The sequence below is a fragment of the Myotis brandtii genome, unplaced genomic scaffold, assembly GCF_000412655.1.
Source record: "Myotis brandtii unplaced genomic scaffold, ASM41265v1 scaffold1423, whole genome shotgun sequence".
Lineage (NCBI taxonomy): Eukaryota > Metazoa > Chordata > Mammalia > Chiroptera > Vespertilionidae > Myotis > Myotis brandtii.
The window spans coordinates 361,215-377,539 of record NW_005355087.1 but is presented as its reverse complement, the minus strand read 5'-3'; the positions used below and the strand labels follow the sequence as shown (position 1 = coordinate 377,539).

The 16,325-nt window shown below is 41.9% G+C and overlaps 1 protein-coding gene across 1 annotated transcript in view; it reads right to left on the bottom strand.

Annotated features, from left to right (window-relative positions):
* The window catches only part of NCEH1 (neutral cholesterol ester hydrolase 1), a 66,474-nt gene extending 50,588 nt beyond the window's left edge, over positions 1-15,886 (bottom strand). The window contains 2 exon segments of the mRNA XM_005860870.2: positions 15,530-15,694; positions 15,696-15,886. Coding sequence (XP_005860932.1) covers positions 15,530-15,694; positions 15,696-15,764 — 234 coding nt within the window. The 5' untranslated portion in view covers positions 15,765-15,886.
* Between the last annotated feature and the right edge of the window lie 439 nt (positions 15,887-16,325).

Genomic DNA, 16,325 nt, shown 5'->3' with positions numbered 1-16,325 from the left:
GCAGTGGTTCTCAACCTTCTTAATGCTGCGACCCTTTAATACAGTTCCTCATGTTGTGGTGACCCCCAACCATAAAATTATTTTCGTTGCTACTTCATAACTGTAATTTTGCTACTGTTATGAATCGTAATGTAAATATCTGATATGCAGGATGTATTTTCATTGTTACAAATTGAACATAATTAAAGCATAGTGATTAATCACAAAAACAATATGTAATTATATATGTGTTTTCCGATGGTCTTAGGCGACCCCTGTGAAAGGGTGGTTCGACCCCCAAAGGGGTCGCGACCCACAGGTTGAGAAACGCTGATTTAGATGAACCAACCAACAGAAATTTAATTATTTGGGGAAGGGGTGTTTCTTTACTTTTTTATTCCCCTTGTTTTTTGGGTTTTTTTTAAATGTACTAATTATATAGGTATATATAATTTTATATATTTAGTATATCAATAATGTCCACCAGTAACCTCCATCTCAGGTTTTAATCACAAGCTATAAAGTATATTTAGGCTATTTCCCGTGAAAAATTAGAGCTCAATATCCACATATCCACATTGCCTAAGTCAAAATGTTAGTTTTGGGGTCGAGACCCACAGGTTGAGAACCGCTGATTTAGATGACTCAACCAACAGAAATTTAATTATTTGGGGAAGGAGTGTTTCTTTACTTTTTTATTCCCCTTGTTTTTTGGTGTTTTTTTTTAAATGTACTAATTATATAGGTATATATAATTTTATATATTTAGTATATCAATAATGTCCACCAGTAACCTCCATCTCAGGTTTTAATCACAAGCTATAAAGTATATTTAGGCTATTTCCCGTGAAAAATTAGAGCTCAATATCCACATATCCACATTGCCTAAGTCAAAATGTTAGTTTTGTAAGGAATCCTTGAAATCATTCCAACAAACAGGCTACAAGTTGAGATGCTGACATATAAAAGGGCCAGTTGCCTAGGAATACACTTTTGTGTCTGATACATTGAGGAGTCCACCAGGATGCAGAGCTGATAGGCCTCTTAGCATCCTCATGTTCCTCAGTCTCTCAGGAGAACTGACCTCCTGCTCCTGGTGGTGCTCTTTGTTGGTTTCTTTAACACTCTGTTTTCCTAGTTTTCCTCTTTGTTCCCTGACTGCTGTATCTCCTTTGTTGGCTCCACCTCTTCTCAGAACTCTAAAACTCCTCTCTTTTCCCTCAACACTGTTTCCTTGGGGGATTTCATGTCTTTATGGGATTAATACCACTGACCTGCCAACAAATTTCTCCATATTTCCTACATTTGCCTTTATCTGATAACTTGTCACATATTTTTGGCATGGATTGTAGCTCCAGGAAGTCTAGAGGCTGCTGCTGGTGGTGGTGGTGGTGGTGTGTGTGTGTTTGTGAACCGCTATAACCCCAGCGCCTGGCACACAATAATTGCTCAGTTAATGAAAGACAGAGGTCATGGTGGTCAATTGAGGACACCTGCCTTTAATAACTTAAAAGGTAAAGTCATCTTTTCCATAGTTATAGACCAGATCTCTGGGCCCACAGGTAATCAATCATTTGAGCAAATCTGAAGCCTTTTGTTGAGGAAAATAACCCTGTGCTTTGCAAGTACTTCTTCACTACCTTCACACTGTGGCAAGATGGCCAGCATGGGGACAGAGTCCAATAAGACATTTTATTAAAAAAAAAAAAAAGTCATGTCTCCAAATCTTAGCTAAGGAACTCTTTTTGAGGTAACACATAATTTCTAAAACAAATTCACACCTTGGCAAAGCCCATAGAGATCTTTGATGTAAGACAGTGACAGACTAAAAACATACAATTTCTCCAGCTTTTAGAGTGCTAATTCCACCAAACTGCCCGAACGGCGACTCTTGCTCTGGGTGTGGGACTTGAGCAAGTTACTTAACCCCTTCGTGTGCCTGAATTTCTTCATTTACAATATTGAAATAATAATAGTACTTACTTCACAGGGGTGTTATGAAGATTGAGGTAATATGTTTGCAAAATGATTAGTACGGTATAAATTAGTGATGCTGCTGCTGATGACGATGATTCATACACCCATTAGAACATCAGCCCAAGCACTTGAAATTTTCACCATAGGAAGAGGTTTTTAGTTCTTGCTATACACAAAGCACTGTGCTAAGAATTTTGTATCCAAAATCACATTTAATCCATAGAATGAGCCTTGAGAGAGGCTCTATCATTATCCCACTTTAATAGATAAGGAAACTAAACTGAAGCTCAGAGAGCTTAACTAACCTGACCAACTAGTCTCACAACTACTAAGTGCTAAAGCCAGGATTTAAATCCAGTAGCCTAGCCAACAGGTTAAGAAGATCTACACCGATGCAGAATTCCACAAACCTGAGAGCAGATTGACAAGAATAATGGTGAAAATAAAAGAATAAAAACCAGCATATTACTAGTACTATTGGAGTATACTGTAGACAATTGCCAAAAATCAGATCTGAAAGAAATATATGTCTTATGTGCCAGATACTATTTCAAGTGCTTTACTTATTAACTAATGCATGATAACGATGACAAACAATAAAGCTTTATACACGTTACTCATACAATCTTCAAATAACTTTATGGACTAAATATTATGACCACCTACTAGATAAGGAAGCGAACTTATAGGTGAAATACTCTTCAAGGTCACACAGCAAGCATAGCTCAGAGCCTCAATTTGAAAATAGGTCTCCTTGATCCCAAAATCCATGCTCTTTAACACTATGAAAATGGTCCCCCAAATTTGGTAAATATACCATCAGTATTATGAACTCCTTTGTAAAATGAAGACCCATAGTCATTAAATTTGGGACTCACTATATATTCTCTCTTTAAGACTCAAAATACATGTCAGTATGGTAGGAATTCTGAAACATTTTCAGTTTAAAAACAAATCCTGATGAACTCTGTTTAACTCAGCATTTCCGAGTCTTGTTTAACCCTGGAATCCTTTACAATGTGTAACATACATTAAAATCCTCCAGAGCCCTAGCCGGTTTGGCTCAGGGGATAGAGCGCTGGCGCTCAGACTGAAGGGTCCCGTGTTCGAACTGGTCAAGGGCCTGTACCTCAGTTGTGGGCTCAATCCCACAATTGTTACGGTTGATGCTAGTACAGGAGGCAACCAATCTATGAGTCTTTCTCACATTGATGTTTCTCTCTGTCTCTTCCCCTCCTTTCCACTCTCTCTAAAAATTAATGGAAAAATATCTTTGGGTGAGGATTAACAACAGCAACAACAAAAGTAATCCTCCAGAACTAAAATTTGTAAATACATAATACATTCCTTTCCTGCGTGATGCTTTCTTTTTCTTTATTTCTTTTTTTTTTTTTTTTTATTCGTGCACCCTCCTAATGTGGATCACACAACTAGTACAAAAGATTTCAGAGTGCAGGAGGTGGAGTGGGAAGGGAGGAGGGGAGATTGCACAATCCTAATAGGAAAGAGTAGAATATAGTTCAAAAGGCACCGGAGTCCAGCGGACATTCACAGCCAGCCTCCCTAGGCAGTCATGTGTCTGTGAACCAATCTTGCTGAGCTTCTATTTCCTTTTCTGTTAAATGAGGACATTGACTATTTCGCAAAGTGGTTATATTTACTCTTCAGTAAACGTATTCATTATTACCTGCCAGAAATCTTACTCTATTAAAAGCAAATAATCTTCTAAAAGCAGAATTGAGTTGCCTTGCTAAGACAATCAAGGACGCAGGGACTATTGGTGCTCTGGACTTGCTTCTCACTAACAAGGAAGAACTGTGTCATGAAATGGAAATGACTGAAACCTTGGGACAGAGTGGCCTTATCTTTATCTGATGCATAAACTAGGAAGAGAGAGATAAACAACTTGCACTTTAGAAAAGTAGACTTCAGAACAGTCAAAGGTAATATGAGTCCCAGAGCAGGGACAATATTATGGGGTAGGCAGCACAGAAGAAAGAGGGTCAGGTCAAATAAGTTTCTTACGGAGCATTCATCAGTTACCACTCAGGAGGAAAAGGGAAAGGTAGAATGATATGAAATGAATGTGGGGACTTACCAGCAATCTTTTAAGGAGATGGCCTGTAATTATAATTAACATTTAGCTAGAACAGGCACATCATTCACTACAAATTTGAGAAAAAGCATAACCTGCAAAAAATATTATGAGGAAGTCAGAAACCAGAAAGCAGTGAGGCTTGCAAAAAAAGTTGCAAAGGGACAACAAAAAGCCATTTTTAGGTAAGTTCAAGGTCAGAAGCACCTGAAGCACTGGGGGTGCCCCTCAGGGCAAACGGAGTAACACAGAAGACAGAAGGTAGAACCCTGAATTCCTGTGTTCTCTGTGGCCAATGATCTTCAAACCAAACCAAAGCAAAACAAGAAACACCTAAAACAGTAAGAGAGAAATTATGTCTATAATAGGGTGAGAAAGTTTATGATTTGGTGGGGACTTTGTATATTTCAACAGAAGGAGAGAAACATACAAGGGCCTTAAAAGAAAAACAAAACACAGGGAACATTTGCTATCTTGCTCCCAGGCATATGTTATCAGCTTGGCTCAAATAAATTCTTACAAAAATTCAAAAAAGAAAAGAAAACCAAAACGCTATCAGAGTGTAAAGGAGAGAGGTAAAAGCTGACTGGTCACATGATCTCACTCATATGTGGAATCTAATGAACAAAATAAAGTGATGAACAAAATAGGTCCAGAGACATAGAACCATGGAACACTGTGGAATCTCAGAGGGCAGATGGGGATGGGTGGGTGGGCAAGAAGAGATCAACCAAAGAACTTGTATGCATATATGCATAACCCATGGACACAGACAATAGGGTGGTGAAGGCCTGAAGCGATGGGGGGGCGGGGAGAGGCGCTAGAAAGGGTCAATGGGGTAAAAAAGAGGACATATGTAATACTTTCAACAATAAAGATTAAAAATAAAAAAGCTGACTGGGGATAAGGAAGAAGTTTCCAAAAGAGATGATTTTCCAGGAGGTATTGAAAGATGTGGGGGATGTTGGCCAAAGTAAGACAGAGAGTGGGAGGGCATGTGGGGCAGAGGGGACAGAGGAGGAAAGGTGTCAGGGAACAAGTGCGCAAGTAGACGGCATGGGAACACTGTGAGGCTAGACTCAGCAGAGTGTTACTTCCAGGTTGGCGCAGGCCCTCAGTGCCAGCTACGGAATGTAGTCCTTTTATTCTGCCACTATCCTAGGGGAAAGGAAGTCGGGGGTAAGGGCAGTGGGTGTCCACTGGAGGGTTAGCAGTCAGATTTGAGCAGAACAGACAGCACAAGGATCATTCTGCAAATTAGACATGATGATGCTGAATGTTTGCAAATCAATTAAATGTAGGCCAAGCATCTGTCCAGATTTGTCTAGGTATAATTCTGGTTTAAAACAGTTGTATTGGCATGATTATTAGCAGCAGGCCCTATCACTCTCAAAAATGTCCTGGTTTGGACAATTAATTATTTGGCTATCTAGGTATATATAACTTGGGGACAATCTATCTTCATTTAGTAGCACTAAAAATAAACTATAATAGAGGAGAGAATCCTACCAGGTATGTTATGAATGGCTTACAGGTGGGCCACAGATATTGGTTGAGGGTTTTATAGAAGTAAAAACTTAAAACCATGTTGTATAACTATTCAAATTTATCAAAGTTGGCATTCATTGTATAATTCTTTTTATAAATCTTGTGAATTCTGTCATTTAAACCCATACAGATTTCCCCCCATATTTCCCTCTGTTTCCCCTGACACACTTTAAAAATGTAATCAAGTCTATGGCATGAAAAAAGAATGGGAAACACTAGTGTAGATCAATTTCACTGTGGGGTTTGGGGGCTCAAAAAAAAGTCAAGATACAGTGCACTAGTGACTATAAAGTGATCATAGCATTCCTGCATGCATGGCCACGGCTATGAGGGGCCTGCCAGAGGAGAGCACCATGGACAAAAAGGAGCAAATCCATCCTAGAGGACTTCATTTCCGGTCAGCCTGGCCCAGCAGTAAGAGGCAAAACTAGGAGTCCAGAAACCTTGATTCCAATTCCTATTTCACCAGTGTAATTAATCATGTAAACTTAGGGGAATCAATGGTCCTTTCTCACCTGACAAGTGGAAATAACTAATGCCAACCAGTTATCTATACTAATAAAAGGGTAATATGCTAATTAGAGCAGACATCTTCCGGACATCCTTCTGAAAAAAAGCCACTGTGGCGGGGGCTGAGGCAAAGGCAGTTAGGGGCCATCAGGCTGGCAGGGGAGAGCAGTTAGGGGTGATCAGGCCAGCAGGGGAGAGCAGTTAGGGACAATCAGGTAGGCAGGCAGAGTGGTTAGGGGCGATCAAGCAGGCAGGCAGGTGAGTGGTTAGGAACCAGTAGTCCCGGATTGCAAGAGGGATGTCCAACTGCCGGTTTAGGCCAGATCCCACAGGGACATCCCCTGAGAGGTCCTGGATTAGAGAGGGTACAGGCCAGGCTGAGGGGACCCCCCACAAATTTTGTGCACCGGGCCTCTAGTTTATTATAAAAATAAAATGAGATGATCTAAGTGAAACCCTTTGTAAGAACCTGGAGCTCTATATAAATGTAAGGTATAATAAAAAAAAGTAGGTTCTTTAGGGTCTCATTTATCTCAAGGCTAGCCTCCTTTTCCTCTAGCCACTGCTATCCCCCTGGGGTATCTTTGGTAGGATCCCCCAATCCTCTCACTTCATACACATTCATTCCCACTACTTACACCATTACCCACTCACTGACCACTCCCAAGTTCCTCCCCCCCCCCCCCCCCCCCTCTCTCCTGAACTCTGGCTTTGTATATATGTAAGCTATTTCTGAATTGCTATCCTTGGACCAGTCCCACAGATACTTCAAAACAATATCCAAAAACTCTCTTATCTTTACCCTCAGGCCTGCTCCTTTTCCTAAATCAGAGTCATTACCACCATTTACCCAGTTACTCCAGAGCCTGTGCCAGGAGTCATCTTTGACTCCTTTCTTCCCTAACTCATACTACCCCCTCCATTAGCAAGCTTCACTCCAAACCAGTCCCACTTTATTGGCTCATGCTCTCACCTCTCACCTGGATTGCTTCCTAAGTGGTCTCTCACCTTCACTTGCTTTCTTATACGCTAGTCTCTCCACCGCCACTGACAGAGACTGTTCTAAAACACAGATTTGATCATGTGATTTCCCTGCTAAAAAATCTTTCAGTGGCTCCTTTGTTGGCCCACAAAGCCCTTCATTATCTAACCTGTACTTCCTTCCTGCCTCATCTCTGATTTTTGAGCTTCATGCTCCAGTCTAACCCCTTGTAGTTCCTTAGCGGTATCACCCTCTCTTCTTGGAAAGTCCCTTCTGGCTGGAGTGCTCTTTTCACCCTTCTTTCTCCTCCCTCCTCTCCTCCCCACCTCCTTCACTCAGCTGGCTCCTAAGCAAAGGCATTACAGTATTGTGATCAAGCTCTTGAGCTCAAAATAAGACAAGCTGGAGATGAATCATGATTTCCCCTCTTATAAACTATCTCCTTGAGCCTGTTCTTTGCATTTCAGTTTCCTCCTTTGGAAGATAAAAGAAAATAAGAACACCCACCTCTTCATTGTAACCCTCACTAGAGGCCTCAGTCTCTGAGCTGGGGTTCTAAGGGCAGACAAGGAGGGTCAGGTGAAACCACAGAAAATGGGTTGGTTTCGATAAAGGGTGGGAACGTCCAGCCCATGGGCCGTTTAAGGCCCAAGAAATCATTTGGTCTGCCCCTGCCAAGACATTAGGGGTGAGTTAATTAAATGTTTGACCAAATAGAGCAAGCTAATTTTTAAGCTGATAATTTTGTATGGCCCTCAAATGATGTTCTAAATATCCAAATGGCTCTTGAGAGAAAAAATGTTCCCCATCCCTGGTCTAGATAATACCTAAATTCCTTTCTGACCCAGAGATCTTTTTTTTTTCTCTTCTTTTTTTTTTCTTTTATATTTGTTTTTTTGACCCAGAGATCTTAATGGCTGCTAAGCAGAGGCACTTCCTGCTTTTACAGGTCTTTTCCAAGGCCATACATTTCATTTTGATGTGTCAATAAACCAGAAAATAATCCCCCAAAACAAAAGCAAAAAAAAAACACCTGCCTCATAGAATTAGAGCGTAGACTAAATGAATTGTATGCAAAGCATGTAGCACAGTATCTGGCACAAAGTAAATGCTCACTATATGCCTAATAGATGTTAGCTACTTTTACTGTAAACAACAACCTTGATAACTCAGATTAGATGTCAATGTGAAAGGAAACTCCCCAATGCCCAGGCCTACATTAGATAGCCTTTTCAAGGCCCTTGTAGCAACCCATAAATACCTCTATCATAACTCTCCTTCTGTCATTCAAGTCCCCACTCTATAATTTCACTAAGTTTATCTCCCTTTCAGTCGACTGTAAACTTTTCAAGATTAAATATGTGTCTTCTTCGTTTTTCATTTTGCCACTCCCTGGAACTGGTGTTCAGTTACTATTCATTGAATATCTGATGACTTCTAAATGGTAGGATTTTAATTTTATTTTGGAAACACTAAAAGATAAAATAAAGGAGAAAATAAGTGGTAGACAGTTCTCACATAGTTTAATTTGGCAGTAAAAGTAAATATTACTATTTTAAAATAAGTAATTGTGCATTAATAGAACATTTAAGAATGATTATTACACTTTCACATCTCACAGAAATGTCATAGCTCAAGCCACTTGTTAGAAATAGAATGTAACATTAAGTAAAGTAATAATGATAGCATTTCTGTGCTTGGGACAATATTTGCAGAGTTCTAGGACAAATAAAAAGAAAAACTATAAATTAGGCATTATCTAACACACCTGGTAGCTGAATCAATCTGACCTTAATGTTTGATTGGATCCACCAAAGACCAACTCAGATTGCTGATCTGTCAGAACCAACACTGAATAAATCCCAAAGCTATTCTTAAAGCCTCTCTACAACCAGGTATTTTTTTTTTTTTTAATATGGAACGCTTCACGAATTTGCGTGTCATCCTTGAGCAGGGGCCATGCTAATCTTCTCTGTATCGTTCCAATTTTAGCATATGTGCTGCCAAAGCTAGCACCAGGTATTTTTTTAAAAATCCCACCATATAAGCTAAAAAAAAATTGTGACTGGTGAAATCTCTAACTTACTTGAAGAAATATGTATCATAGCAAGTATAGAAGGTGGTAGACAAACTTGTTATTTACTATTGTTTCCAGATTAAATCTATTTACCATTAGTAAACACCCCAATTCTTGCATGAATGGTTTTGAAAAAGGTTAGCAAGTTGAAGCTCTGCATGGCGTCCAGCTGAGCTGTCACCTAAACCACACCCACATAGCCCAAAGGCACATCATGCTCAGAATATTCAGATAAGATCACTTTAAATTTCAATGAGTTTTGGGACATTTTACAGGATAATAAAAAAACTTGCTCAACTAGTCCAAAAGCACTGACATCCACAAGAAAGAGGGAGAATGTTCAGTAGAAATACCAATTTCAACAACCTCTTTTACATATGTCTTCAAAAAGTTACATAGTATAAGAAGAACATGTAAGCTAAGAGATGATCAAGATAAAAAAAAAAAGTCAAGCTCTTACTCTGAACTCCCTTTAGATGCATTAACTTTATTCACCATCTTACCGCCTTTCTAAACTATATATAACCTTGCTGTCCTATGAGTTTCTGTAACTGTACCTCTTCTGTAACACCTGTCAGCTCCTACGTTTTTAATAGCTGTATGTTAACAAGGCTTGTCCAGTCTACTAGGCTGTAGTTTCTTTTAGGTCATTTTAGCATCTCCCTAAAACTCCACACAGTAGGCTTTCAACCTGTGTTACAGCTAAGTCACTGAGCATCAAGCATGCCACTGGGATAGCTGTGTCAGGGGATCCAGGATGCCTTTTAAAAAATGCCTGGTTTTCTTCATAGAATAATTACTAAAAATTTATCCACATTGATAAACATATTCAATTCCACTTTAGAAGTAGGAAACCTACTACAACACTTATTACAAAAAAAGTTTTAATTTCTTATATTACATGATCATTGTAGAAAAACTACAATATATAATCTTATGACCCCCAAATCCCTATATTTTAAATTATCTCCTGCTTTTTCTACACCTATATATACAGATATTTATAAATATGTTGTGTTTTGTTAATTTATTGATTTGAGAGAGAAACATCAATTTGTTGTTCCACTTTTTTATGCATTCATTGGTTGCTTCTTCTATGTGCCCTGACTGGGGATCAAACCCGAAACCTTGGCTTATTGGGATGACACTCTAACCAACTGAGCTACCCATCCAGGGACTCATAACTATATGTGTTTTTTTGTTGTTTTTGTTTTTAATCCTCACTTGAGGATTTTTAACCCTCATCGGTTTTTAGACAGAGTGGAAGAGAGAGGGAAAGACAGAGATAAATATCAAGGTGAGAGAAACACATCGATTGGTTGCCTCCATGCAAGAACCGCCCTGACGTGGGCCCAGGCCAGGGAGGAGCCTGCAACAGAGGTATGTCCCCTTGACCAGAATGGAACTCTGGACCCTTCGGTCCGCATGCTGATGCTCTACCCACTGGGAAATACTGGCTAGGGCGTCATAACTATGCTAGAGGCCTGCTGCATGAAATTTGTGCACAGGTAGGGTACCTAGGCCTGGCCGGCGATCAGGGCCAATCGGGGCCTTCCGGCTGCCGGCCGGGGCCTCCTTTCCCTGGCTGCCAGTTGCCTGCCGGGGCCTTCCTTCATTCCGTGCCGCCCCCTGGTGATCAGTGCACGTCATAGTGAGCAATCGAACTCCTGAGGGGACACTTTGCATATTAGCCTTTTATATATAGACTAGAGGCCCGGTGCATGAAAATTCATGCAGACGGGTGGTCCCTCAGCCCAACCTGTGCTCTCTCACAGTCTGGGACCCCTGGGGGATACCCACCTGCTGGCTTAGGCCTGCTCCCAAGAACAGATGATCTAAAAGAAATAATCATATCCTTGGATAAGGATTTTTTAAAAAGGTAATGGCCTAATGAAAATTCACTGCTGGCGGGGCTGAGGGGACTGGGCGCCGCCATCTTGTGGCTGTGGGTGTTGCCGTCTTGTGAGGGTGTGAGGGTCAATTAGCATATCCCCTCTTTATTATATAGAATGTTTTAAAAGATATTTTAAATAGGATAATGGGCATGTATTCTGTTATGTAGCATTTTCACACTTACTGTACATTACAAATCTTTTGTAGGCCACTAACCATTGTTTTTCAAGCTAATTTTTTTTTTTTTTACTCTACAGTGTCCCAAATTGTAGGTTTACCACAATTAACTTAATCTCTTATTGTTCTTAAATTTTCATTCTTTTAAATAATGCTACAAAAAAGATAAAAAGGAATAAGCCCTGGCTGAGATAGTCAGTTGGTTAGAGTGTTGTCCCAATAAGCCAAGGTTGCAGGTTCAATCCCCATACAAGAATCAACCAATGGATGCATAAATGAGTGTAACAACAAATCGATGTTTCTCTCTCTCTCTCTCTCTCTCTCTAAAAAAAAAATCAAATAAAGGAATAAAAGATTTAAAAGGTTGCTGAGTGGTCCACCATATTTCTCATAAATAGCAGTGCTTTTGGACTAGTTGAACAAAGTGTTTGCTCCTGTAAACTGTTTCCATCTTTATAGCTACAGTTTTGTCTATATCTATAATTACTTAAAATAAATTTCTCCAAAAAGATTGCTAGGTCAAAGAATAAATATGCTTCTATGTCTTTCAATGGGTTCTTCCAAACTCAGCCATGTACACTTCTCAGTATCTTCATAGCAGTGCTTTTGGACTAGTTGAACAAAGTGTTTGCTCCTGTAAACTGTTTCCATCTTTATAGCTACAGTTTTGTCTATATCTATAATTACTTAAAATAAATTTCTCCAAAAAGATTGCTAGGTCAAAGAATAAATATGCTTCTATGTCTTTCAATGGGTTCTGCCAAACTCAGCCATGTACACTTCTCAGTATCCCCTACATGGGGATTACCATTTTTTAAACTCTTTGCTTGCATAGCAGTTTGAAATCAGTATCAGAACCTTCCCAAACTCCATTCTTTTGTCCCTCTAGTTTTCTGCTGCCCAATCTTTATCTAAACCTCTCTTCACTGCCTTCTAAGACCTTCTTTTGTGTGTGCTTTTCCACTGCTCAAGTCTTATTGATGGCTCTGCTGTAACACTGAAATTTGCCTTGCTAGGATTTTATCCCCTTAGACTCTTAGTGCCAAAGTACCAACCAACTAATCTGGTAGACTAATCCATGCTAATATGAGAGGCTCATTCCCAGCAACATATGTGCAACGTAACTTGAGCAGTTTGAGGAAAATACATTATCTACATCTGCAATGCATTTTATTTCTCTTAAAGCACAGTGGTCCTCAAATTATGCTGTACTTTGAAATCACCTGGGGAGCTTTTAAAAACACTGATGCCTGGGTCTCATCTCCCAGAAATTCTAAATAAAGTTGGTATAGGGTGTGACTGGGGCATCAGGATTTTTTAAAGCTCCCTAAATGAATCTACTATAGCAGCTGTGTTTGAGAGGACTTAGAGAAAAATTCCAAGTAGTTTCTTCTTAGATAATATTGGCGGACTCCAAGGAAGAAAAGTACAATAAACATAATTCTTCTGCACAAGATAAAGGAGGTAAGAGCAGATTGAGGGGTGAAGCATTTGCCAATGACAATAGAATAAAAATTAGCATTTGTGTTCTTCTTGATGGGGAGGCATGAGTCTGCTGTGTTAGGAAGTAGGCCAAGCTTCACTTCCAAAGTAGCTTCAGTTGCTTCTGTATTGAACCAATCATCTCTAAAATTATTTGGCTAACAAACTTTATGCCATGAAATGTCTGTGGTAGCTCCCCGGGTTTCAATTACTTCCAATTTACATTTATTTTATTGTTCCAACACAGTTAGGCAATCCCACAGATTTGGGCATCTCCACAAGCCTAGCAGACCTATGGGACAACTCTTAAAAGAGTAACTACAATTTTCAGGCCTTTAAGTACATTACTAAACCTCACAACAACATTACAAGGCTAGCCCTAGTTTACAGGGAAAGCTGAGGATCAGAGCAGGTTAGGAAATTGCCTGGCTTCACTATCAGTAAGTGGTCTGGCTGGGATGTGCTTGGGGAAGGCAGGACTCTAACACTCATTCTCTTATCTAATTACAAGGTGTCAAGCCACACTGTCCTTTCCCCAGGACAATCTGAAACAACATTGGCAAATTGCTTTACCTGGCATTAGAAGCTTCCATGTGGTCTGAATGATTTTTCTATTTCACAATTCCGAAGGCGAGTGATGACAGCCACTTCTGTGCAAAGCCAGTCCCAAGCTATGGTGCTAGGTGAGGATACTTTGCTACTTCATCTATATCTGTGACCTGGCATTACATACATTATCATTCCCAAACACCAGCTAGGGGCACATTCTGTAAAGGACCATAGGATCCAAAGACCTTGACTTTAATGGGTCAGTAGCCTCGTTGAGGAAAAAATGGCTTTTCTTGCAACCTGGCTTTTCCCAGATTACATATGATGGGGAAGACTTCTTTGGTGACCTGAAAACTAAAATTAATCTCTGTGGCCAACATAGAAGTTTCATTCTTCCCCCCATCCCCCCACACCCGTTTTTCTTATTCTTCTTCTTAGTCACCGTTTTTTCTTACTTACTATCTACTATTTCCTAAAGGCTATTTAACCCACTCCAGGTAAATACCATTGTACCCTGGAATCCTTGAAGGATGTTACTCCCAAATTCCATAATTTCTGAAGGAAAAGAGGGATTGCAGGGCTTCCTCCATGAAGACTGCCTTTCATGACATCAATGCTGGAGAAGGGGGTGGTCATTCTTTACCATGTTAACATTCTAGGGAGCAGGAGGAAAAGAAAGAAGAGGATCTGTAGCTTCACAGACACCTCCTAGGAGACAACAGGAGACTTGGGGGGTGAAGAAGGTGGCTGGACTCAAGAGAAGCAAATCCCTACTAGGAATATGCTACAATGCGCTAGTAAAGGAGCTTTTTGATAGGACAAAGCCTCAGAGACTATGGAATCTTACACACAATGAGGATGGAGAGGGATAAGGAATAGTAGGAAAAGTCATGATTCCCGCCCCCCCCCCTTTCTCTAGTCATTCTTGAGAGAGAAAAAAAAAGAGTTTTACAAAAATAACCTGAGATTAAAGCCTAAGGTTGGGGGAAGAGAGGAAACTTGATTTTGGAGGAAGGCTAGGAGCTTAGAGAGAGCAAGCTGCCCAGAAATGCTGTACAATCATAGCTCTCAGCCTTGGCTGCAGATGGTAGTTTAGGTTTTAGAGTCTCTGGCACTAAAAATAAGGCCTCTTACCACAGAATAAAGCAGAGACAGTAATATTTTCCTGTTTATGGGGGGAAAGAAATAGCCATGATCCAGTAGAGAGAAATGTTACCCTACCAGGGTAAGCCCGGGCAAGCCAGGGTATTCTGGCTCAGGCAAAGGTTATCTCCTCCACAGCCAAGGACATCAAATAAAAGCTGCAGAGCAGGCAGGGAACACATGCATCATGCAAACACGGGCTGCTGCCTCCAAGCCTCTCTTGCAGCCAGCCTGGCCTCCTGGCCTTCTTCCGTGGGCTCAGCGGGTAAATGCCACGCATGAAATGGGAGATCTGAGCGGTTCCTCAAGTGCTTAGAGGAGCCCAGACTGCTGGCCCCCAGAACGGAGAGCTCCACAGCCCGGGGATGTTGGTTGGGACACCGCCTGTGCCGGCTTCTGCTTTTAAGGTGGCTGCATTGCTGGAAATGAGAGCCGGTTTTTTCCAGAGCTGTCCTAAAAACTAACTCGCTCTGGGCCGGCCCCTATCGAAGAATGAAATGGGGGAGAGGAGGTTTACAAAACGCTGAAAGATTTTTGTTGTTGTTCATCCTCACCCGAGAATATTTTCCATTGATTTGGAGAGAGAGAGAGTGAGTGGGAGGGAGGGGACGAGACAGAGACAGAGAAACACTGATGTGAGAGACACATAGATTGGTTGCCTCCCGCTGGCGCCCCGACCAGGGCCAGGTATCGAGCCTCCATCCGAGGTACATGCCCTTGACCAGAATCGAACCCGGGACCCATTAGTCTGCCCGGCCGCCGGCTAGGGCGAAAGATTGTGTTTGTTTGTTTGTTCTGACGTTGCAAACCAAGAAAGAGGAGGCTGTGTAGGTCAGACGAAGGGTTAAACAGTTGTCAAATGCTATGCAAGAACTTCACCTTCTCCGTCGCCCACGCAGACAAGGAGACACGGAGCGAGCCCGCGGCTGCTAGCAAGGCGGCGAATGCGAAACCCCGAAAAATGCCCTATGGAACCACCTTAAAAAAAAAAAAAAGCAATTGCCTCACTGCGTTAGAAAAACATGCATTCTCGTGGGACACGGTCCGGAAATTTTGCTTCCCCTTCGGTACCGCTTAAGAGGAGGGAGAGAAAAACCAGCGCTGGGCTGCGGCTCACCACTTGCTGTGCGCCCCGGAAAGTCGCGTCCAGCAGCATCAGCTTCCAGGGGTCGGCCAGGGAGCTGGGCAGGGGGATGTAGATGTAATAGGCGGCCAGCGCCACCAGGGCGGTGAGCACCACGCAGGACGTCCTCATCCTCCCCCGGGGCGGCTCGTCTGCGGGCGGACGCGGACGAAAAGGGCGATGCCACCCCAAGACCTCCAGCAAGTTTCTGCGAGGGCCGGCGGCTCATTCACTGGTGTCTTATGTGCCCAGGAGCCAATCAGAGGCGGCGCCGGGAGGAAGTGGGAGCGCGGACGTGCCCCCTTTTCGGTGTCCTTGCAAAGTGCACTCACTCCAGGTTTGAGAAAGCGCTGAGGCTGCTCTGGGCGCCGCCCAGCGGGCTCTGGAGGACACGGGTCCTTACTGCACGCCCGTGGCCAAGGGCTGCCCCCTGGAGGTTCTCAGGTGGAAAGCTGAAATGCTGTTTGTCCAGAGCCTTGCTGACTCAGAATGGAGAAACTGAGAGAGATAAAAATCCACGGCCTTGCAATGGAATGAAATTCTAGCTGTGTGGTGGAGGAAGATAATTACAAATTCTTATAGGTCAAGCAATGGCAAGCCAGTAGTAGTTCTAGTACCTAAGTCTGGATTTCTAAATCCCACGCTCCAGCCCTGGCCCCTGTGGTTCAGTTGGAGCGTCTTCCAGTGTATGGAAAGGTCGAGGGTTCGATTCCGGTCAGGGCACATACCCAGGTTGGGGGCTTGATCACAACCAATGCTTCTCTCTCTCTGTGTCTCCCTCTCTCTCTTT